Source organism: Corythoichthys intestinalis, chromosome 6 (genome assembly GCF_030265065.1).
Source record: "Corythoichthys intestinalis isolate RoL2023-P3 chromosome 6, ASM3026506v1, whole genome shotgun sequence".
Classification (NCBI taxonomy): Eukaryota; Metazoa; Chordata; class Actinopteri; order Syngnathiformes; family Syngnathidae; genus Corythoichthys; species Corythoichthys intestinalis.
This window is the reverse complement of record NC_080400.1, coordinates 54,549,117-54,575,467: the sequence shown is the minus strand read 5'-3', so window position 1 is coordinate 54,575,467 and position 26,351 is coordinate 54,549,117. Positions and strand designations below refer to the sequence as shown.

Below are 26,351 nucleotides of genomic sequence, written 5' to 3'. Positions count from 1 at the left end.
CATACAAGATAGTGTTTACATTTTCAGGGACAATACAGCATCTTTTATTCCTGGTAATGACAGTTTTTTTTTTTTTTATTGCACCATACTAAACCCAAATTGAATATGTACTCGTATTTTAATGTAATGATGTTAAATTGTCAAACATTTGAAATGCAATGTTGAAATGTGTTTAGGATTGTGTTTGAGATCCATCTTTATCAAATTTTTCAGGGAGGGGAACGGGTAGGGATTAAAAAAAAAAAAACGAGCATTGCAACATTATGCATTTTGACCTTATTGTTCCTGGTTTTTCAAATGATAGTTTAGTGCCTACAGTAGAAGTATATTTTCACATAATCATGTGTAATTGTAAATATTTTTGCTGTTCCATTACTGTCTTCACGCTTATGCACAAAAGTGGCAGCTCCCTTTTCTGTCAACATTTGATAAGGAATTTATTAGGGATGTCACGACTGTATATTTTTTTAGTCCAAGTCACTTGATTTTGAGAATATGCCGATAGCGAGTTGCGATTAGATACACCATTTTTTTGTTTTGTTTTTATTTGAAAAAAACTTTTTAAACATTTTACAGTACTGTACTTTTTACAGTACTTCCTCTTCCACTCTTTCCGGGAGTGTTGCTGAATATATATGTTTCCTGATTCGAACATGGGCGGTGCCATCTTGGAAAATGTCTGCTCTGAACTTCCGGTTTAAAAACAGCAACATGAATTGACAAAGTTAAAACTAAAAAATCAAACCAGAGGAACCCACGGAATCTCCAAAAATGGATTCAGCATGACGTAGATGACACTCCGAGACTTTCTGTGCTGTGCGTCACCTCCTGGAAGCGCCTATATACACTGTATATGTTTTGAAATGGAATGCTTTGAACAGCCTCCAGCTTCAAAGCACCAGTGTGGATCTAAGCCTTAAATCGAAACCAGCTGCAGAAAAGAAGTTAAGGATGTGAAATAAACCTAAGGATATACCTAAAAGATTGTATGACTTTTATCACTTCTTCGATCATTCGTGGACAAAATTATAACAACCTGTCAGCCTGTGTTGAGGTAATACGTCGGCCACTTGAGTGACCAAAATGAGGTGAAATTACAAGTAATATTACATTTATTACATTAACAAATGCAGAAAGGCTGACATGGATTTTGTTGTTACAAGGAAAAAAACTAGAATGTATGTACGTATAATCAAAAATAGGATGTCATTCTTTTTTATTGCAGATATTAATCGCAATAAAACATTTGGAGAGCATGATTCCATTTCTTGTATTATTTTAAATGATTGGTGTTTGTGCAAAACAGGTCAATAAATCAACAATTTATCAAATTATTAGAAAAATAGCATACGAGTATGTGATATCAGACTTTATGAGCATGAAGCAGAAAAAATATAAATATATTTATTTCATTAAATCCTCGATCCTTCTTACCTGATTCCAAACCTCTGAAAAATGACGCAATCGGCCCGATTTTCAATCACTTGATCAGATCGGGACAACCATAAAAAGTAGCTTACCTTGCATGTACTTGCAGTATTATATACTGCATGCAGAATATAGTGTTTAATTTTTCAAGGAACAAATGAAATCATGTTTGGAAACAACATCTTTTATTCTTGGTATGTTCAGTGACAGTTCTCTTTGCGCCATATTAAACCCAAATTTAATATGGACTCGCATTTTAATTTATTGATGTTAAATTGTCAAACATTTGAAATGTAATGTAATACAGTAACTGTTGTGTTTCTGATTGTGTTTGAGATGCATCTTTCTCCAATTTTTCAGAGAGGGGAGGGGGATCGAAATCAGAAATACTATTGGGTCATTTTCAGGTGAAAAAATGGGTATGCATTTTGACCGTATTGTTCCTGGATTTTACTTCAGTGTCTATTGTAGAAATATATTTTCACATAAGCATGTATAATTATAAATAATTGTTTCTTGTTGTTCCATTACTGTCTTCACGCTTATTCACAAAAGTGGCCGCTCCCTTTTCTGTAAACATTTGATAAGATAAGGAATTTATTGTTTACATTTTGCTGCGGCTAGCATTTTTCACCGTGTACGAACCCATGGCTCGGCCCAGGAGGCTGGGATGAACTTGCTCATTTGCAAAAGGACAATATTAACTCCAGCCCGGTCGTCTGTCGATGCCGGCCCCTGGAGAAGAAGCCCTTTCCTTTGTTTGACCTCCGAGGCCTGGACCTTTTTCTGACTTTTGTTTGGATTTCTTTTGTATTTCATATATGAATTTATTTTATCTATCATTCTTATTATCATTGTTTTGTCATGTCATCCCGTTACAAAGTGTGCACCTTCCTCTGTCCTCTAGATTAAAAGATACCTCTCACCAGAGTAATTTGGCTCAGATTTTTGTTGCAGTAAATTATTTGGTAACACTTTATAATAACTATCCGTTATAACCAGTTAATACAACATTACTAAACTGTTAATAAATAATTTATTGTTGACTTAAGCGTTTTTGAACAGTTTAATATATCATAAATAAACTGATGGTTAATGAGTAAGAAACGACTTGTTAGCTATATGTCAATGATTTATACCTATACTTTATAAATTAGTATGCTGTGGTTGTTAATAGTTTGTAAAACATGTATAATGATGCCTCATGGAATAAATTACTTGACTAGACAGTTATGTCAATCTTTCATACATACACATTATAAATTAGTAATATACCATTAACACGTGATTAGTAACTTACTAACTAATGGCTTAAAGAATCAATGGATAGTTTATTTATGTTTTGGGAATTTTATTTTAAAATTGCAACTATTTCTTATTCCTTAACTGTTCGTAAATGAGGAATAATTGCAACTTTAGAATATCGTTCCAATAGCATACATAATCTTATAACTAATATTTAACTAATACATTAACTCACACTTTATAGATCAGTTATTAATAGTTTGCTAACCATCTGCTAAACAGCAAATAGGTTGAACAACTCCAAGGTACAGAAATTAGATCAAATATTTGTACCTCATGATTGTTCCATCCATAGGCCTTCCTGTGTGATGTATTTTACCAAAGAAGCACCACAGTTGAAATGTTGACTACTTCATCATTAATCTATTTGTTGTTCTTCAAAACTAAGTAGATGGTTACCAAACTATTAACAACTGATCTGTAAAAGGTGAGTTAATATATTAAGTATTAGATATAAGCTCATGTATGTTATTGGGACAATATTCTAAAGTTACACCTATTCCTCATCTACTAACCAATGAGAAATGAGGAGTAGTTGCAACCTTAGAATAACATCCCAATAACATAAAAAAATAAAATATTAACTGATACTTAATAGGTCATTAGTTAGTTGGTTACTAATAGCTTGTTAATGGTATATTACTAATTTATAAGGTGTAGGTGTAAATGACATAATGAACAAGTCATTTATCCCAAAAAGGCATCGTTATAAATGCTTAACAAACTGTTAACAAACACTTAAAAAGTCATTAGTTAGCTTGTTGATGTTCTTAAGGTATAGGTATGAACAATTGGCATAGAGCTTACAAGTAATGATTTAACTTATTAACTGTTTATTCATGATATATTAACTGCCAATAAGGCATAATCATAAATGCTGAATTAACTGTTAACAAACGCTTAACAAGTCAACATTAAAACATTTATTAACAGTTTATTAATGATATATTAACTAGTTATAACAGACAGTAACTATAAAATGTTACCAATTATTTCATTTCATTTTTCTACACTGTCCTGGACTTTCTTAAGCGTATGAGTAACAGTAACGGATACGGATTATTTTAAATGACAAATTTATATATAAAACACTAGAGAAAGATAACACACAATAGTACCCAAGTACTTGGAAACACAGCCTTGGTTCTTCTGTTCTGGGTAAATTTTGTTGGCTCCTTTGCTAAGTGTGACCTTGTGTTCCCTACTTGCCAGCATTCACATTTTGACTTTATTGTTAGAAAATACATCAACATTTCTCAAGCTTTTTGGCAGCCTTTGCTACTTTTCTTTCACATTCCTCTAACACCAAATGCCATCTTATACTATCAAGGCATGTTTACAGAAAAAAAAAAAAGTAAAACGTTCTGTCACAATAAGAAAAGCCTACCTTGCGCGGTCCATTGCTCTTGAGTTCAAACACATCCATGGTATAGTTAATTCTCCGGCCAAAATGATCAAATTGGATATTTCCAGTCAGACCCTGAATGCGCACCTGGATTTTTAGAAAAAAAAAGTTTGTAAAGATACAAAGTCAAATTAAACCACATACCGCAAGTAGAATTTCATCACATCATAATAGGAGTGGAGGTCAGCAGAACAGTCAAGTCAAATAATAAGATTTTCCGACTTAAATAAGTACCTGTTTGAGTGCTCGTTCCATATCTATTCCTTGATTCCAAGGAGCAGCAGGATTAGCCAAGCAGTCTCCAGCATTTCCCCTTCGACTTATATCAATTTTCTGACGACGAAGAGTGCGGAAGGCTTCAGCCATCACGAGGACACCATCATATGTTAAGGATGAAGTATACTAAAGAGTTAAGGGAAAAAAGAAGGGAAATCCATGTATTACAATTTCTTAGATTTTCCATCTACATATGCAGCAATAACGAAGAAAAATTTTGATTGTTTTGTAAGAATGGGTCCACTTCTGGGGGACAATGGTGCAAACCCTAGGCTTAAACATAAGTATTGTAATATAAAAATGATTTAGGAAAAAATTAATGAAAAAAAAATCTGAGATATCCAAGGACCGATCTTCAGCTGAGGCATCCAAGATCACCCCAAGACTTGAACCAAAGTACCCTCATGAAATTCTGATGTGATTTGATTTCATAGATTTTTATTTCAAGTCAGTTCATGTTCATGTCAGGGTCCCTCTGAAGTGGACCCATTCTTGGAGAGCTCCCCGTTTTTTAATAAAGGGACTTGCACTCTGAAGCCACCGCAATGTATTACCGCATAATGATACCGTAAAAAAATACCGTAATGCACATAATGCAAACAATGATCCAAATGAGGGATGACTAGCTCACTTGTGGAGGCTGGGCTCACTGCAGTATTTTTGCAGGTAAGCAAGTTAACACAGAATAATACTACTATATTAACTGTGATGGAGGTCTGACTTTCAGTAGCAAAATTAGTGGTGTTCCCCAACCTCCACAACATTGTTGTTTTTTTCCTTACTTTCAGTGGCTGGTGCTGGCCAAAAAAAAAATCGAATATCCCTCCTCCTGGAAAGGGGTGGAAGATGTGGCATGTTGTATTTCTGTCGGGGAGGTGTGAGTGTGCGTGTGAAAGGGGGTAAATGTAAGTCTGAACATAATAAAAATAATTCACGTAATGCTAGGGTATATTCTATCCTTACAACATATGGAAAGAAAATCTAAATTACTTATATAACTGAACTCCTTATACAATGCAAATAAAGTTGCTTAAAAGTTGGTGGGGACAATTTGGGCACCCTGAAAAGTTGGTAGTGTTATGTTCCTACCGTCCCTATGCAAACCTACTCCCTTGCTTGAATCATAGCTACATGGCTGGATCATAGTTACATGGCTTAGTAAAAGAATGAAATTACAGCAGCAATTTTCATTAGTTTACTTTTAAATAGTTGATTTGGCCCACTTAAAATGAAAAAGACGAACATCTCATTGTTCAGGAGATGTGTATATGGTATTCTGTATGTAAGAGTCCTGATTTAACCGTAGGTAAAGTCCTGCTTTGGCTTGGGTAACGTCCAGTTGTGGCATGGGTGAGTTAATAAATTAGAAATAATGAACAACCACAATGGGATTAAATTAAACTTCTACATTAATTTTGATTTTGTTCGGACAATCGGACAAGAATCCTATACTCCGTGTATTTACAGCTGTACAGGACAGGTTAAAAAAAAAATCACTCAGTTTCACCGCTTTTTCTTCTATTTGCACATAATCTGACAGCCATTCCATTTTAAAAGAGCTTCAATTCTTTTTTACTTTGGCTTGATGAGTGTAGTATCGCTGCCCGTTCCTTTCGCCATGATAAGTGATTAGCTTTTGCGTCTCTTAACTGTACTGTTGTTAGCTAGCTAACCTGCACGGCGCGTTTGGGCAGGATACATATGCACAACACTGTCACTGCTATGATTGGCTGCAGAATGGTAAATAAAACAATGTTGTTGGTCTAATTAACTAGATTATACCAGTTCTAATATTAGATATTAATCAAATACTGTATCACTTGCAAAAATTGGCATCGGGATGTTGCTTTAGTAAATCAGCACAGGAGTCTAGCTGACTTGTCACTCATTATTTTTCTCCGCACCCACCCAGGTCTGGCACCTCACAAATATATCAGGGATTCCCGTACATTCAACAGATTGTGGCGCACTGCCACACCAAAATAAAAGCCGCCACGCCTTGCAAATGAGATGCATTTTATTCATTTATTTAAATTTAAAATTTATTTATAATTTTTTTTTTTTTCAAACTAGCGGCAGCCAAGTGTGAAGAGTTCAGCGGAAACCTATTCATTGTGTATTGTAATGTTCGTAACTATGCGGGGCCACCTTAAGAGACGATCGGCCTAGGGAGCTCTGACGCAAGGGAACGAGTAGGAAGAATGGGAGATCGAGCGAGATAGCGGTCGCATGTCGTGGCCGCCCGCTGTTATTTTGTTATTGTTTTTCTTTATTATTGTTACCACAATAAAGTGGGTAAGCCAATACAGACTTCTCTACTTCTTCCCCATATCCGGGACATTACAATAGTTTGGATCGGACTTTTCTGCGAAAGTGAGCGGTGGACGGCCGTCTTGGATGGAAAGCAAAGTTTGACAGAATTTGCGTGGAGAAGCGGGGCCCAAAATAAAGCCTTGCTCTATTTTCAGAGCGCTGGTCACAGTACAAGATTTATTAGTTCAAGCAGAGTAAAATGATACATATTCACAGTACAAGAAAGTCGTTTCCGTGTCCATCGATTGGTAAGAAAAAGCTGTTTGTACGAGTGACGTGTAGGCGCTCCCGTTAGGGGGGACATTTCAAGCGGAGTGGCTATTTTTCGGCACAAAACCGGCGCGCCAACTTCGATAACGAGGGGCAGGTGTACTTTATCTGTGCGGTTTCGGCTGACGGATATATGCAATTACAGTTGACGAAACTTTGATAAATGCACTTTTTTTCCAAGTTTCGCGAGCTCTGGGACAATCGAAAAATGACTCTCATACCTCTCCTTACTAAGTTAATGGTACCTCGATGCGCATTTGTGTGGAAATTTAGTTTACGAACAACGAAAAAAAACTATTCACCTTCTCACCGAATCTAGTAAAACTCTATTTACACGGCTATTAGATCCCCCCCCCACCCCTACCCCTTGAAATGCATCCATTGACAGAAGGACTGTTATTGTTGTGGTAATGTAGTACTTATAAGGGCCAAATAAAAGGAAAAAGAAGGACTACGATGGTGGTCTGCAACCGGCGGCTCTTTAGCGCTGCTCCAGAGCTTTTTTTTTTGTGTTTTTTTTCTTTAATGGAAAAAGATGCGAAAGGGAAATATATTTTTTGTTTTAATAGGATGGACAAACATGACACAAACATTCTTTCAATTCATTAATATTGTAATGAAGTTAAACTTGTAGTGGCATCGGACAACAGAGTAGTCACATGGTGCGTCATTCTCTATAGGATCCACTGCAGGAAAAATAAACATTTAATCATGAAGGCTAATTATGTATTTCTAGCCAACTTAGTCATTTCCGTAGCAGGCTAATATAGCTAGATCCGATACATACAGCCAGTGTTGCTATCATTATAAGGCTTATACAAGGCTTTTAATTTTTTGCGCCTCCAGACATACTGTATCAGTTTTTTATTTTTTTGGTCAAATATGGCTCTTTCAACATTTTGGGTTGCCGACCCCTGAGTCACTATGAGATGTAAGTCGTAATATTGTTACGAGAAAAAAAGTCGTATTATTACGTAGGGTAACGTAGCTGTAATCAGCTACGCATTTCACGTACAGTACATGTACCGTAGCTGAGAGCTACGACATTAGCCTAGCTAATGAAATATTTCAAATATATCTTTGTAATGGTTCTTATTGGGCGAAAAAATAATGAAAAAAAAATAAAAATTCGCCGTGGCACGACGTGGTGAGGCTGTCCGACTCCGATGCAGCCCACCACCACAGCTTCAAAAAATTCTAGGGGAAACACTGTATATACAATAGTGGTGTAGTAACGCACCAAGAGGAGTGTCGCGTTGCCCTATCGAACGCACGAATAGGAGTGCTGTGCTTACAAATCACTGTCGCAGACCTATTGTCACTGTCCTAGTGATGCTACAATATGTTTTTGTTGAATTTTATTTTGTGTGCTGGATAGGTTTTCTTTGAGCTTAGCTTAGAGTTCACATTGTTAGCAATCTGTTGTCCGTTTTTTTTTTTTTTTTTTTTTTAAACAGCGACACCTTTTTGAAATTATATATCGATTCTTGGCGGGAGCATTTTAATAAACTTTTGGTCTACAAAGTATCACGATATATACTCTTTTCGATATATTGTCACACCCCTACTGTACACCATGCAACCAGTGTGTTTAAATAAAATTGTTAATTATAGATTGTAATCATTGCAATCAAAAACAAAAAACAAAAAATAACTGCAGCATTGTTTTGACCTTGATGACTGCACAGCTCATTACAAGTGTTTTAGTGCAACTCATGACAACTAGTAGACTGGTATGTCAACATAATGAACAACTCAAAAGACAGAAAGTATATTTTAAAATAAACTCACAAGGGTTGTTTGTTTTATACGGCACTGAAAAGTCGTCCAGGGAACCTGTCATGTTGTGAAACTGGTGAAACTTTTAATGGTGAAATCTACAGTATCCTGAAGATGTGACTGGAACGAGTGACCCACCACACAGGTAAGTGGATTAATTTACAAAAATAAGATTTTAAGAATTTTAAGGAGAAAACACAGTTGAAAAGTATTTGTGGCTGTAGCAGGTCTACAAATTCATTAAAAGTAATACACGGCGCAGCAGGGAACATCATCGCACTCATGCAGCTGCAGCACCACCCATCAAACCTCACGCAGGCACTCAGGTGGGGGCACTCAAACACACAGCAGGCAACCTTCACTTCACAGCAGAAACTACTGGATGCATGACAATGGGAGGGTAGCGAAATAGCAAAATGACAAAGACAGCGGATGCGCTTAACACCTAAACAGGTAGGTTTCTCCGAGCCGACATGCCTTGATTTTGTATCCCTATAAAGAATACTGCAGGAGGCCGCCCAAGCAGGTTGTCATCTTTTCATTCCTCAATGTGAGACAGAAAAAGCCTATGCGTGCGAAAAAATGATATGACTATAGCAGAGAATATAAAACTACTTTAAAATAGAGCAATTTTTTATATGTGAATTGGTCACACTATTTGTCAAATAGCAAAGAATTACAACACATTTTTTCCTTTTTGAGACTTAAAGTGCCTATGGCAGCAAAAAAAATGTTTATTTCATATTTCACGCGGTATTTTGTGACGTCAGCGGGCTAATCATCTTCAGTATACAGCCAATACTGGAGTATGCAGAACAACTGTAGATTCAGCTGATTTTGCGGATTATTTTGTTTATTTTTCACATCACGCCAGCTCAATGTGCTGCAGGCTTCTGTTGCTGCCCCAGGAGAGGCGTGTGAGCCTTTTTGGGTTTCAAAAAGTTCCTGTTCACCACGGATAATGGCCAAAACAAGACAGACAACTGTGGGACAATGGGACCGACGAGGAAGTGAGTAAGCTACGTGTTCTATATTATATCAAATACTGGGATCATGGCACACGTTTTAATAAGGAGGTGGCTTGCATTTTGTGGGTGACAATGTTCCCTGTCCACCGAGAAGGCCACTCGGCCGACGACCGGCAGCTTGTCACACCATGGTCACTTCCACCCCCTCGGTCCTCTTTGCATGGTTGCCAATGGACCACTATCCTCGGCTTGGGCTCGGGCATCCAAAATCGGTCGGTTTGTCCACCGAGAATGCGCTATTTTCAGTGTTCATTTCCCTCCCTCCCCTCTCTGCCTGCCTGCTGCAGCAGACCGATGAGCTGTAACTTGCTCGCCGCCGGGGGCTGGCTGATCAATGAAGACAATCAACCCCACCGCTGTGTGTGACATGAGTCGGTATAGTTTTGTGTGATTTTTTGTTTAAGGCGAGAATATGACTTGGAAAAGTTGCTCAGTTCATGTTAGCGTGTCGGCTAGTTGTCATGCCTCCTGTTTTGTTTACGCTCTTTCATCCGTCTCGAAAGCCGGGGCAGAGAAATGACAAAAGCCAGACTAACTCCGGTGGCATAAAACACCATTCGGAAGAGGAAGAAGTCGGCAGTTTTCACCATTATGCAGTAATTTTGCCCTGTCGTACTGAATAAATGCATTTTGAATATTTCATATTCTATTTAGCACCAGACTGTTATTTGTCATGACCATTATATTTATTTAGAAATTGGGGAAAAATACTTAGATTAAAAGAATATCCTGTAAAAATACTGGAGTAGAGAAATTGAAACAATCATGAGATTTTGCTGCTCTCTGTTGCATTTTCCTATTCTGAATCTTCCCCCTCAATGGGCTGAATCCTAAGTCTGATGAAATTGTTACCCTGCTGACATCATCCAGCTGGGGACGCTAGATCGCAAAAATGACAGGTGGGGCTAAATGGCAGATTAAAAGACTAATTTCTCGTCATCTGCAATTTGCCATATTGTTGTATATAGTTGAATCGTTTCAAAATATGATTCAAATTTACATAATAATGCTATTTAAGATTTTTTTTATACTGTCACAGGCACTTTAATTTAATCATCAAACAAGCAACATTTGCATTCCAGATAGTGGACGTTATACAGTATTTGTACCCCTGTGCTTAAATGAGCACTCAAACCTGCCCTCACTGTAGCAACATCAAAATTGTTAGATTTGGCCCCAACTCATATTTTATAGCGTGGGAAGGGAGGCATCTTCTTTGAGTATGAGCACTTTTTATTTCTTTTGTCCGTCTGTTTTTTTTTTTTTTGTTCGCTGCCAGTGGCACAAAACAATATTCCTTTCCTTGTTTGCACCATGTTGATAAGCAGAGCCATTTCAACCACTGAAAAAAAAGTTTTCTTCCTTTCCTGTATGGCTCATAATTCATTCTTCACAAAGCATGGCTCATTTGTACGTGGGTGATTAGAGAGTGGAAAGTAATTGCACGCTTTTCAAAATTTATCTGTGAATTGACAAAGGGAAATATTCTCATTGTGAACCTGATTGTTCAAAATAATTGAATTTATTGTGTAGTGTAAACAACAACTTCTACTTACTTGAATAAGGCAGAAAACACGGACAAGACTGAAAAAGCAGTTTCTGCTCTTGCATTCCTCTTTAAAAGAAACTGCTGTATTTTTAGCCAAAACAACTGTTGTGTTTGATAGAACAATATATCTATATGCTGCCATAGCAGATTCATGGCACATTAAGCCCCCAAACTATTAATTTTATTTATATATATTTATTTATATTTATTTTTTAATTTTCCAGTTTTACCCTGGAAACCCCCGTTTACAGACGTCGTGCAACCGTTTTTGCTTCAACCCAGCCATGAAAACAAGGTAAGTAATTATATTTATTATTCAAAATGTCTGTCATTTTTAGCTTAGAATCATTAACTTATGTCTAATATTCTGTTTAAAAAAAAAAAAAAAACGACTTTGAAAAATTATTCACTCGCATACCTTAAACTTTTAAACAAATTATGTCACAATGAAAAAAATGGCGTCTGTAAAAAAGTCACGGATATCTACCTCATAATTATTGCTAAATTCCATTTTTTTGTTCCTGTCGCATTTTCCCCGACAGTTTAGATGATAAATAATCAATCCAGACAAAGAAAAATTGGAAAAAAAAAAAAGGTTTAAAAGGGTAAATATATCTGCGATTTCTGCATTGCGACCATTGTTATATTACCATCCCCAAAAATCCAGCTGTGGCCATTCACAGCTGTGTCTTGACACTCAGTGATACATGCGACATAGAATTTTTGGATCGAAAAGAGGTAAGTACGCGATAATATCTCGTTAAAGTCATGGCGTCTGTAATCCTGCTCTCGCGTGCTCTCACCTCCAGATAGGGTTTTACCGTTTACATTTTTTTTTTTTTTTAATGCCCTCGTGTTCAAAACATTTCTTCCCCCAGAAAAGATAACTTTATAAGAGAATTTAAGCTTTCCAATGATGTATCACGCATGCATATCGGACAATTTTGAAATTTGGCCAAATTGGGGGTCTCAGAGCGGAACTTCAAGTCACCCGAGTGTTTTCCGCCATATACATTGAGTTTATGAAACTTCTAATGCAGGGATGGGAATCTGGCATAAGGCCAATTCGATATGTGGCTAATAATAATAATAATACATTGGATTCATATAACGCTTTTCACGACACTCAAAAGACACTTTAGTTGGCATTATTCCTTCACTCCACAGAGTCCACACTAGATGGTGGGAAGCTACTAATGTCGCCACATCTGCCCGAGTGTTTTGGCAGGTTGGGGAAAAAATAGTTAAAATAAATGTGCAATACTTTAGTCAGAATATTTCAACCCAACCAAATGCAACATTTTAACGTGTCTATGCAAAATTTCAACGTTAACAATTTTTATATGTCTGATGATGTATTTTCATGTTTTGTCAAGGAATATCATCAATATTATTTTCCAACAAGTTTGCAGCTTCGTGAGCAACTTAAGCATGCCACCGCAACAATCTCGGAAACATGCTGGCCATCTTCAAAATAAAACAGGTGTAACATGAAGCAATATTTGGTAAGGCTTTTTTTGTTAATGTGGTCCACAAGTACAGTCACGGCACTACTTCTTCCTTGCTACTTGCTAACAGATATACTATATGAGTGCCTGAGGTGTTTTAGAAAACACAATTTTTCTCAGTGTTTGAAAAACGAAAACAATGTGAAGTCTCAAAAACCTCGTGATAGCCGATCTCTGGAATGCTGTTTGGCTTTGTATTTATTGTTGCTATCATTAAAATTGCCTTTCTTGTCCCTCCATGGCGCTTCACACTTCGCGCCCTCAGTCCATCGCGGATTTTTTTCATTAAAAAAAAAAAAAAAAATACAGATGAGCTGTCCCTAGTCGATTACGTAGTCTCCCTCTCCCTGCTCTTTGTTGTTCAGGAAATGCACTGGAGTTGCTTATGAAAGTTAAACATGATTGATAGACGTCTTCTGTTTGATCTTGCTACAGATCCCTGGAAGTCTCGGCGTCAAAGCGCCTCATGCGTCAGTCATCATTATACAGCTGCTGTGGCAACTCTTGTGTGCTAGTGAGAAGATGGAGCGGCATGAAGCATTTAATAAAGACAAGCATTTTTATATTTTATTCTTGTTTAAAAGTAATTTAGTGGGACAGTAACATGTTTAAAACTTATAATTATTACTTTTGAAGTGGTTGAAAACCATTTATTAAAATATACATATACATAACGTTTTTTTTAAATTATACTTTGGAGGAAAAAAAGTGAAAAAACATGTCTTATAAGTATCTGTTTCCAATGTTAAATCTGCATATATACATTGAATACACGCACATTTTTTGTTTTGGGTGGGGGGTGCTACTTCGCAGTTGTTCACTTATCGGGGCGGGTTTTGGTCCCCATTAAATCATGACAAAACAACAAACGAAGTCTAGCATCGTTACTTGGGATGTTACAATCGTTGCGCAGAAACATAGTAGTGGCGCCGCGTATATTTCCTGGAAGAGGAAACTACGCAAGAGGACCAGCGGGACGTGTGCGTAACAGTGGTCGAGACAGGCAGAGCCTCTCTGGGTGCCCGTTTCGTGAGTCTCAGTCTCCTGAAAGTGGTGTCAATTTGACAGTCCAAAAAGTCACGAAAGTGAAAGCAATTGTACGCCTGTGTGACTTGGGATTGCCTTTCGTGGTTTAATTTCCCCCAGTCCAATTTTTATATACTCCAGTTCGTTCAGCATCGAGTCGGGAGGGGCCGGCCCTCCAGCTGGCCCATCGGCGATCGTTTCACATCGTCCATATTCATTTTATTGTGTTGTATTTTTCCTTGACGAACCAGCTCGTTACATTATCGCCATCGAGTGGATTTAAACGTGATGAGTTTGTCAGCAGGAAAAAAAAAATGCAATTATACTGATCGCGCATGTGCGAATAGACGGAAAAATACTTGCACTGGCTCTAATTTCAGTCGCAAAATGCGAGCATTTGGTTGCAGTCTGGGGCCTTGCTTAGTGTGAATGGATGTCTAATTAACTGCAAAGGAAATTTGTTGTTACGCACATCTGAAACAACAAAGGTAAAACAACGAAAGTTGCTTCAACATTTATTGTAATAGGGGACAAATCTATGAATTTCGCACAAGACGAAGGAAGTATGTGCCAATTTTCACACCAACACTCTACACTCTATAAAACATAAATGTGGTGTATTCAACGATGCACCGTATTGTACATATTGTTCGGTAAATAGTCACTTAAAGAGAACTACATGAAATAATATAAGACTAAGTGGTTTGCTTGAACACTATTAACTTTATATATTTTTTTGTATAATTATGTAGTGGATGTGATTTTAATTATGGCATATAATTCCTGAATACTGCCTGCCCTGTGGAACAGGAGTGGCAGTAGGGTAGGGTCTGTTGCACTTTGAAAAAACAAAAAGGTTATCTATAGGCAGGGATGCACATAAGTGGTCCGCATGCGCGCATGCGTACTGGACGCAGACAAACGCGCTGGCCCTCAACGGCTTCCACACGCTTTTGCGTACCGATGGCTGACCACTGTATTTGCGGCGGACACGAGAGAATCACTTCTCAAAATGTCAAAGAGGCAGGCCCCACTGAGTAATTATTTCCGTGTTCCCCCACCCCCGTCAAAAGACAGACAGACGACAGAGACGTCACCGGAGCTACCGAAAAAAAGGACTTTTGCTGAAAAGTGGCTGCAGGAGGTACCATGGCTAGAAGTAAATGATGCTCGCACGGAAATGCGGTACAAAATTTGCTGTGAGAATCCCAATGTCACTGATAAGAGCAGCGCATTTTATGTAGGGTCAAAGAATTTTAGCCATCCAAACTTTGAAGAGCACGAAAAAAACAGCATGTGGCAATTAAGCAAACTATCGATGTCAGACAGACACCCACTCGCCCTATAGACAAGTGGCGGAAAAAAGTTATTGAAGAACAGCGCCATGCACTGACAAACGTGTTTTTGCTCGCATTTCACAAAGCTAAAGATGCACGTTCAATGAGCTCTTATGAGGAGGACATCCAACTTTTACCAAGGGTTGGAGTTAATGTGGGAGCCGCATATGAATGCCCTTTATTTAGAATTAGTGCTTTTATGTTTATTTCTTTACAGTTCACTTCAAAGTAATGGCAAGTTTGTTGTTCAAATTGATGTTAATCAAGCGTTAATTGTTTATATAATAATTAAAGGTAATTGGCTCTAAGTAAAGCTTGTCATAATTTCATTGCATAAGGCGGGTCGGCTCTCAAGCTCAATGAGGACCAAGTCACATCTCCAGGTCCTCCTCTGAGAACCTGGGCAAAAAAAAATATGTGCACCCCTGTCTATAGGTCTGTTATCTGCAATCAGATGAGAAATTGTACCATAATGGAAAGAAAACAAAGAGAGATTTGGACATTAATCTAAACATCTTCTGCAATGATTGGGGACATTGATTCATAAAATGCCCAAAAAAGGAATGGTAACTATTTTTGCCACGGATAGTGTCTCATGACTTACCGTAATACAGTATGGTAGTTGTGCAAGGAAAATATCTTTCATGAAAACACGTTAAAGGAGTTTAAAAAACTCATTCAACATGTACATTAGGGGTGTGACAATATATCGAAAAGGTGATATATCGTGATACTTTGTAACCCAAAAGGTTATCGATTTACTCCCTCCAAGAATCGATATATTGTTTTAAATAAGTGCCACTGTTTCAAAAAAGAGGAGCCTGCAGGTTGCTACCAAAAGAATAGTGTCTATGTTAGCTCACTGGCTGCCACTGATGACCAATTCATTTTGAATGGATTGGATGTCTAGCGCCGTCAATTGCACTGAAACCAGAGCATTCATAACCACAGTCTTTTGTGGGCATTTACAGGTCACTTCCTATTCATTTTAGGGCATTTACAGGTTACTTCCTGTTGATTTTGAGTCACATCCTATTCAGTTTAGGACATTCTTGAGTCACTTCCTTTGCAGTAACCCAAAATCAACAACAAGTGACCTGTAAATGACCCAAAATCAACAGCAAGTGAGTCATAAATGCCCCAAAAAGAACAAGGAAGTGACCGAAAATGAACAGGAAATGATGTGAAACGTCCTATAATGAACTCATTGCCTGGCATTGGCTGCCACTGACAGCCATGACGTCCAATCAGTTTAAAACCGTTCAAATTGATTAGACGTGTACTAGTGATAAACTCTTTGTGGTTTTCTGTTTATTAGTTTTTTTTGTCGAATATCCGAGAATGATTTCCTGAACCATGTATCGATAATAAGACGCCATGATTTTAACGAGATATTATCGCGTACTTACCTCTTTTCGATCCAAAAACTCCATGTAGCATGTATTATTGTGTGTCAAGACACAGATGTGAATAGCCACAGTCGGATTTTTGGGGGATTTTATGGGTGAAACATGGTAATATAACAAGGGTCACGATGGAGAAATCGCAGAGTGGTCGATATGTTCTTTTTCATATATTTGCCCTTTTAAACTTTTTTTGTTTGTTTGTTTGAATCGATTATTCATCATCTAATACAGGGGTGTCCAAACTTTTTGCAAAGGGGGCCAGAATCGGTGTGGTAAAAATGCGGGGGGCCGACCTTGGCTGACATCCTTTACGTAGAACAATATATTTATGCAAATTTTAGCAAGCCATTCTGTGTGTCACATTTGCTTTATTATCTTTTTTAAATTAATAATTTCCACAAAATCTTGCAACTAGCCTTTGTGGCGTTCTCTTTCATCTCTTGGGCTCTTGCGAAATACTGTTGCAGAAAAATTAAACTAGCTTTAAGTTGCTTCAATTTCTCGCAACGTATCTTCCTTGTAATCTTGTCGTACATGTCAGCGTGTCTTGTTTAGTAATATCGCCTCACATCGAACTCTTTCAAAACAGCGACTGTCTCTTTGCAAATGAGGCAGACACAGTTTTTGCGTATTTTAGTGAAGAAATAGTCCAATTTCCACCTATCCTTGAAGTGTCGGCCGTCACATTCAACTTTTTTTTTGTTGATTGTCGCCATTTTAGAATATTGGAAGTAAAGGGTCACACGGGATAATGTTGCTTAGTGTGTTGCTGCCTTTTAGTGGGTAAATGAGGAGCAGCATTTAGTGTGTAAGCTACTTCATATGCTGGTAGCAGTACTGCTGACCAATTTATTAGGTCTGTGTGCGGGCCAGACATTATTGATTTTATGACACAGGCTGGGGGCCGGATGAAATTTGACTACGGGCCGCATTTGGCCCCCGGGCCGCACTTTGGACATGTCTGATCTAACATATCAGGAAAAATGCGACAACAAGAAACAAGTAACAAGTAACAAGAAAAAAAATACAATTACGCGCTAGTTATGAAGTACATATCCGTGACTTATTTACAGACATCATTTTTTTAATTGTGACGTAATTTGTTTAAAAGTTTAAAATCTTCGAGTGAATCATTTTTTAATTCGTTTTTTTTTTTTTTAATGAAATATTAGTCTTCAATTAATCATTTACTTACCTTCTTTTTTTGGCTGGGTTGAAACAGAAGTGGTTGCTCGACGTCTGTAAAAGGTTTCCAGGGTAAAACGGACAAATTGAAAATCGTTCGCGGGCTTAATGTGCCATGAATCTGCTACGGCAGCATATGACATATTGTTCTATCAAACACAACACTTCTTTTGGCTTAAAATAAAGAAGTTTATTTAAAGAGGGGTGCAAGAGCAGAAACTGTTTTTTCAGCCTTGTCTGTGTTTTCCGCCATATGCTTTTGAAATCATTCAACCTGACTTTAGTGTCTGATTTTACTAGGTCACTGATTTGTTTCTTTTTTTTTAATCATTTTAGGTAAATCTCGAAGCCCATCCAAACTCATTTTAGGGCATACCAGCAGAGAATTACACAGTAAGGACAATTTTGATTGATGGCCAAAAGCAGTCACCTCAAAATCTACTTTCAATGTTAAAGGGGGAATTTCCATTATAATGTTATTATTATACAAAAATATTGCTTGAATGACCCAAGGCTAAGTGACCATAAGGAGAAATTTTACATAATCCTCCACAGCTGAGCTCCTCAGTCACTCCCTGTTCCCTCCTGCACCTGTAAGTGTCTGTATCACAACATTGACTAACAGAGTTCATACGGTCATGAGAAATCATGAAACGCTATGGAAATTTAACGAAATCTTCTACATCCGTGAAAAATTATAGATATATACAGTTGTGGTCAAAAGTTTATGTACACTTGTGAAGAACATAATGTCATGGCTCTCTTGAGTTTCCAGTTATTTCTACAACTCTGATTTTTCTGCAATAGAGTGATTGGAACAGATACTTCTTTGTCACAAAAAATATTCATGAAGTTTGGTTCTTTTATGACTTTATTATGGGTTAACAGAAAACGTGATCAAATCTGCTGGGTCAAAAATATGCATACATGGATCTGAAAAAGCGAATCATTGACTTGAACAAGTCAGGAAAGTCACTTGGAGCCATTTCAAAGCAGCTGCAGGTCCCAAGAGCAACAGTGCAAACAATTGTTTGTAAGTATAAAGTGCATGGCACTGTTTTGTCACTGCCACGATCAGGAAGAAAACGCAAGCTATCACCTGCTGCTGAGAGAAAATTGGTCAGGAGGGTGAAGATTCAACCGAGAATCAACAAAAAGCAGATCTGCCAAGAATTAGAAGCTGCTGGAACACAGGTGTCAGTGTCCACAGTCAGGCGTGTTTTGCATCTCCATGGACTGAGAGGCTGCCGTGCAAGAAGGAAGCCCTTGCTCCAAAAGCGGCACCTTTTAAGGCTCGACTGAAGTTTTCTGCTGATCACATGGACAAAGATAAGACCTTCTGGAGGAAAGTTCTGTGGTCAGACAAAACAAAAATCGAGCTGTTTGGCCACAATGCCCAGCAATATGTTTGGAGGAGAAAAGGTGAGGCCTTTAACCCCATGTACACCATGCCTACCGTCGAGCACGGTGGTGGTAGTATTATGCTGTGGGGCTGTTTTGCTGCCAGTGGAACTGGTGCTTTACAGAGAGTAAATGGGATACTGAAGAAGGAGGATTACCTTCAAATTCTTCAAGATAACCTAACGTCATCAGCCCGAAGATTGGGTCTTGGGCGCAGTTGGGTGTTCCAACAGGACAATGACCCCAAACACACATCAAAAGTGGTAATGGAATGGCTAAATCAGGCTAGAATTAAGGTTTTTTAATGGCCTTCCCAAAGTCCTGACTTAAACTCCATTGAGAACTTGTGGACAATGCTGAAGAAACAAGTCCATGTCAGAAAGCTATCAAATTTAACGGAACTGCACCAATTCTGTCAAGAGGAGTGGTCAAAGATTCAACCAGAAGCTTGCCAGAAGCTTGTGGATGGCTACCAAAAGCGCCTAATTGAAGTGAAAATGGCCAAGGGACATGTTACCAAATATTAGCGCTGCTGTATGTATATTTTTGACCCAGCAGATGTGATCACTTTTTTCTGTTCACCCATAATAAAGTCATAAAAGAACCAAACTTCTTGAATGTTTTTTGTGACAAAGAAGTATCAGTTCCAATCACTCTATCAGAGAAAAATCAGAGTTGTAGAAATAACTGGAAACTCAAGAGAGCCATGACATTATGTTCTTCACAAGTGTATGTAAACTTTTGACCACAACTGTAAATCAAAACGTTTTGTGTGTTTCAATAACCTTAGTCTCAATGTATCATAGACTTAAATGCAACTATATTGTGTTCAATGATGGTTATTATTTGTATATACATAATCTGACATTACCAGATTTAGGATATTTTTAGTAGTAATAACACATTTGTGCAAACAATGTAACAATATGAAAAATATCCATGAGTAATGGCAGCTGTTTAAATTATGTTCCAATTGTACCAAGGATGGATGGCACCTAATATGTGCAAAAAATTCCAGCATTTGTGTATATTTTGTGCATCCCTACACATGTTGACTATGTCTATTCATCATAGGCATGCATAACGATGGCTTCATTACAGTACTAAATGTTGTGTAAACTGAAGAGGAAGATTAATGCAGCTAATAAGGACTCATCCGCTATATCTGAGAATGCTGATGAGCCAATTAACACCATGTTTGGTTGAACAATGACATGCCAATAATAAAGAATATCATCATCAATATGGACTAAAGTCGAATATACTGTGTCATCTCATTAGAGCCATTGGATTGTGTGTGCGTGTGTATGGGATTATTTTCAGGAGGAATAGAACATTTTTTCTGTGCCAGCCAGAATGAAACAGATATCTTGATTACTGAGGATTAGTACAAGGGTAATGTGGATAAGTGAAACCATGGTCATGAAGTATAGAAGTGGAAAAAAATAAATGTATGGAGTTTTATTTACTGATCAATAAAGATGTGAAAAGGAGGGAGAGTGGGCACTTATTGAAAAGAAAAATGAAAGTCGAGAATAGAGCTCTACTGTGTGGAAAGTAAAGCGATGAGTGCAAACACATAAGGTTGTCAATAAAACATAGAATGTACCTATATATCGCATATGTGATATGAATGCGCTATTGCAGAAAAAGAAGGAGAATAAGCTGGGATCCAGTGAAAAAGTAAAGACAAGCTGCAGCGAGACCTCTGTGTTGACATTGATGATGATTTTTTTTTTTTTTTTTTGATCAACCAGTACATTGCTTTTACAATATACAATGTTTGGATAAAAAAATTATACTAACAAAGTGAATGCGGAGGACTTTCAAAAACCTTGGTTATGAAAAAAAAAAAACATCAGTAACATCAAGCCATGTTATGTTCCCTAAAAGCTGCGCGTGTGCACAGTCGTGCAGTGCTTGCACATACTCAGTGCAGAAGAAAATCTATGCAGCGCACAAAATAAAATTTAACACAACCGTATTGTAGCGTCACTAGAAATACTGTCGGCGTCGCAGTGATGTGTGAGTGTGACACTCCGTGTTCGATACGGCAACGTACTGCTCCAATTCGTAGGTTGCTACACCATGATTGTATATAGTTGTAAGGTGCATGACCCGGGTGGGCACGGAGACAAATGAAGAGTGAAATGTCAGCTAGACTCCTGTGCTGATTTAATGAGGCGACCTTCCTCTGCCAATTTCTGCAAGCATTAAAGTATTAATTAAAATCAAATATTAGAACTGATATAATCTAGTTAATTAGACCAACAAAATTGCTTTCTGTACCGTTTTGCAACCCAACTCAATCAGCAACAGGTGTCTAGCCAATAGTACGATATAGTTCACTTACGCTACGCAGCCAATCATATCAGTGACAGTGTTGCGCATAAGTGCTCTACCAAAATGCGCCGTGCAAGTTAGCTAGCTAATAACAGTGCAGCAGAGTTTAGAGAGGCAACCAGTGTTGTTAATAACGGCGTTACAATATAACGGCGTTACTAATGGCGTTATTTTTTTCAGTAGTGAGTAATGTAATTAATTACTTTTCTCAGCTTGGCAACGCCGTTACCGTTACTGAGGCGGGAAAGGCGTGCGTTACTATGCGTTACTAAGTTGGTTGAATAAAAAAAGTCAGAGAGACGGACTCACGGAGATGAGAGAGCAGAGCAGGAGAGCAGAGCTCGAAGAGACTTTGAAGATGTGGGAAATATCTTACGGTGTTGTGATACAACACCCAGAAGGAACTGTAGTTGGTCTTCCTTTGTTGTATGTCGAGCATTAAAATCCTCAATGAGTTTGACCCCTCGCTCTGCCACATCATTGATAACTGGAAGATTTTTTACTTTTGTTAGACCTGCCTTGAATGAAGCATTATGTTTCCAGTCTTCAGGGTTTTCATTCAGGAAGTCGCTGTTGATTTCCAGGTATTTCAGCAACCGGATGGACTTGTGAGTTGCAAAGGATTCAAGTGGTGGAATCACGGCACCTTTCAATTCGACACGTTTTGGGGGATCCTCATCAGCAGACTGATTGCTTTCATCTGATTCTTCAGGGATCATGGCTGTCACTATACACTGCTTTGTCAGTGTTGAAACAGTTTCATCAAACAAGGACAATGCCACAAGTTCCTCTGATACATACCATAGATGATTCTGCAATTTGTCGCTGGCTGCTCTTCCAACACGGTCATTATGATAAGAGTGCAGTTTCCTCAGTGTCTCCAAGTCTGTTTGAGGAGCAACTGCTGCATTGGGGGCAGAAAACCATGCTTCCACATATATGAGGATGGAGAAAATACTCACATCACAAACACATGACTCTTCAGCCTTAGTGAGATGTCTAATTTGACCACGGAACATCCAAATCTTGAGACAATATAAGACTTTTGCCATCCATCTGGCATGATGAAAAGCTCCAGGTTTCTTGAAATTGAAATCAGGAACGTTTCCTCCAAGGCAAACAACCACTAACTCTAAGAATTCCTTGTAATCATCTCTGTGATTACCCTGTGCCAACTTGGATTCTGCAAACTCTAGGATACGTTCCCTGTCAGGTTGCAGCACCTCTAAGTCCTCCCCAGTTTGATACTTGGACTTGTCAAGGGATTCCCAGTTCTTTTGGAACCGACGGAATAGTTGGACATCAGGACCTGAGGAAGCTCCTGAGCATGTAGAGAATACTGCACCAAGAACTATTTCATAAATATGATGGCGGCATGCTAAATTAAGGACTGCATGTCCAAGTTTCTGTTCTAGAAGAATGCACGCTCCAGCCCGATGTCCTGTGTTTGATGCAGTTGTATCAAAGCAAAAGCCAGCAACTTTTTCTTCCAAAGACCATTCCTGTAACAGTTCATAAACTGCTGTAGCTTGGTTCTCGCCAGTTCCTGAAGTCAATTTTGGAACACCAAGAAGCTGAGTTTCTCCAGTAGAGACATCTGTAATCAAAACTGGAAGACGGTCAATGAGCTTCGTTGAACAAAGGAGAGATGGCAATAATTTGCCATCCCAATGCACAATGCAAGTTTTCCCTTCAGCTTTGAATGCATTGTGTAGATCCATCCATTGTTGGCGACGGTGTTTTTCTCTGTATCGTTTAGCACTCGAACGACTGATATTAATCTCACTGGGAGCATGTCCCAAACTTTTGGCAGTTTCAGCCACTACAAACAGAGCATTCCTATGTGTCATACCTGTCCTATCCAGAGCTGCTGTGAGCTCTGGGGTCCAAACATTCTTTGGTCGACACTGCTTCGTCTGCGGAGCTTCTTTCTTCTGTCTTTGTTCTAAATCCAAAGTTGCTGAAGAGTCCTCTTCATCTAGATCAGTTGTATGTGCTGATGAGGATTCTTCCAATACAACTTGACTTGTAGACGCCTCAGTTTCATCAATGTGTTTTTGTCTGCGCCTCTTCAGCTCATTTTCTCGCTGTTGTGACCTTGCTTCAGTTGCAGCAAGTTTGGTGTCCAATGCACCCATTGAGCCGCGGCGGCCAGGTTCTCGTTGTGCAATTAAGAAGTCTTTGTCTTCTTGAATGCTAATTAATGACATTGCATTAGAATGTACCACATCAAATAGGTCCTTCATTGCAATTTTGAATTCTTTCTCATTTGCCTCTTGTTTTCCTCCTCTCCCTTTGTTTTTCTTCAAAAGTTTCCACTGATTGAATAATTTCTTTATTTTTTCTATAATTTTGTCTTTTCTTTGAACAGGAATCCTGGCTTTTTTCCAATAACCTTCTATTTCACTTGTAACTGTAGCTGCACTTTCACTAACACTTTTGTTTTTTGTTATGTGGTGATGCAAGAATACACTTAACACTTGTTCTTTACTAGGGAGTTTAGCACCCAGAATTGTATTAGATGTTTCTTCTAGCAAGTAAAAACCGCGTGTTTTAGGCATCTCGAAAGTTTAAAGGATGAATGATATGAGCATAACAATAGTTTAGGCTTAAACTACAACACTTAGATGCTTGCCCAAGCAATGATGATGCAATATGCACTCTGAGGGAAAATCTCAAACTTGTAGACTGTTGAGCCACCTCTAAATATCATTTGATTAGCTTTTAATTTGCACACATTGTTTTTTTTCCAAAATGGAAACAGAATCCACCCAGGGAGCAAAAAAATTAAAAAATGAGTTTTTATGGACCACCCTAGACTACATGCGTTAGTAAACAGCCGCCATCTTAAAGCAGTAGACCTCTCATGAAGGCTCTGTTGTAGAGATCCTTCCTAGCGAACCTACTTTTTTTTTTTTTTTGGAAATCTAAAATGGTCCTAAATTGGCAAAATCTTGACTTCAATCTATCTTTAAATGATGAAACAGTTTTAAAACTTACACATGTTGAAAGTAGACAGAAGGGAACTAATGCAATAGCGGGAGCGAATTTAACAACTTTAACGGTTGATTCACAACTTTAAATGACTTCCACACATAACAAAGGTTACTATCTAGTTACCGCGATACCCTTGTGTCTAGTTAAGTGGAAGGTAAAGATTTTTTTTTTTTTTTTTTTTTTTGAGAAAAAAAAAACATGAAAATTATCACTAGTTACTTTGCCAAGTAACTAATTACTCTTAAATTCAGGTAACTGAGTTACTAACGCAATTACTTTTTGGGAGAAGTAATTTGTGACTGTGATTAATTACTTTTTAAAAGTAAAATTAACAACACTGGAGGCAACCCCTTATCATGGCGAAAGAAGCGGGCAGAGATACTACACTCATCAAGCCAAAGTAAAAAAGAAATGCGGTTCTTTTAAGATGGAATGGCTGTCGGAGTATGTGCTGGACTTTGACTGATTTTGCAAGGCCCACAGAAAATTCTGTTCTATTGCTATATAACATGGAACCCACCAAAAGAAAGATTAGACTCTTCTTTCAGCAGAAAAAAAAGTGAGTTCATATCTTTTTCCATTCTTTAGAAATCAGCATTAGATAATAGCTTAGTTTGAGCAATTTTCCAATTTCTGATGAAAGAACGGAGAAAATGAGCTTTTTGTAAATGCATACATTTCAAACATAACTTTGACTTTAATATAGCTATTTTTTGCTTTAGTTACATCTAGGGCTGTCCCAAACGACTAATTTTCTCCCGATTAGTCAGCCGACTATTTTTACGATTAGTCGACTAATCTCATAAATCTTTTTAATTTCTTTTTTTTCTTTTTTTTTTTTTTTACTAATTTTGCAACGAAATTTTTGTTTGTCATTTTGGAACACTTACATTCTTAATTGAAGTACAAATAAACAGATAAATAACAATAATAAATCACAAATAAACAATGACTTCAAATGCTGATAGAATTAACTTGTGCAAAAGAATGGAATGTAAACAGATTCAGAACACTGACTGCACCTTTCCAAAATGATTCAAAACAATTCTTTAAAAAAATACCTAGCAATGATATTATAGTATACTGTAGTACTATATATAATAGTATTATAATAATTATTCATTGACAATCAGACTTTTCATAAAGGGTGTCATTTTAAAGGTATTTTTAGTGTAGAATCTGAAGTATGTGGGATTAACTCCAGAAATCGTTATTTATATGACGAACATGCTTTTATTTTGAAATGTTCACCTGAAGTATGTTCGCTAAACCGCTAATTTAAGCTTTACACTCCGCAAAAAAACACTTTTTGTGATTGCATGTGGTGTCAGTAATAGATTTTTTTCCTTTTTGCAAATGCTGTTAACCAGCGATTTTTCATGTTTGAAGTGTCACCTTTTAACTGCAAGTTTTGGAGAAGGCTGCCTGTTTTATGGCCGGCTAAAGTAGGTCGTCTTTTTTCCCCATTCACCTCAATGTAGCAATGCTAACGTATACAGTGTTTAATATAGATGTGTTTTCTTATTTTGTATGTCTGAACTTTAATTCTACAGCGTGTTGATGAGAGAAAAGAACTGGAGTCTCATATGCCATCCGCACGCACGCACAAATGGATGCACGCGCGCGCAGCGATAAAGCACAGCCGTGAAAATGACCGCCCTCATTTTTATTTACCATGCGATAAATGGACTCATTGCATATCGCGACACGCTTAGCAACTTTAATAAAATATGTCATTAGTTAGTTAGATGGACTTACAATCTCCTGTCGTTATCATTCACGGTCGACGTGCAGC

The 26,351-nt window shown here is 37.8% G+C and overlaps 1 protein-coding gene across 7 annotated transcripts in view; it reads right to left on the bottom strand.

Annotated features, from left to right (window-relative positions):
- Positions 1-26,351, bottom strand: part of gria4a (glutamate receptor, ionotropic, AMPA 4a) — a 334,213-nt gene that overhangs the window by 174,058 nt on the left and 133,804 nt on the right. For all 7 annotated transcript variants that reach the window (XM_057839069.1, XM_057839066.1, XM_057839067.1 and 4 more), the window contains exons 8-9: positions 4,373-4,540; positions 4,121-4,225 (exon numbers count right to left, since the gene is read on the bottom strand). In XM_057839069.1, coding sequence (XP_057695052.1) covers positions 4,121-4,225; positions 4,373-4,540 — 273 coding nt within the window. The remainder of the gene's footprint in view (positions 1-4,120; positions 4,226-4,372; positions 4,541-26,351) is intronic.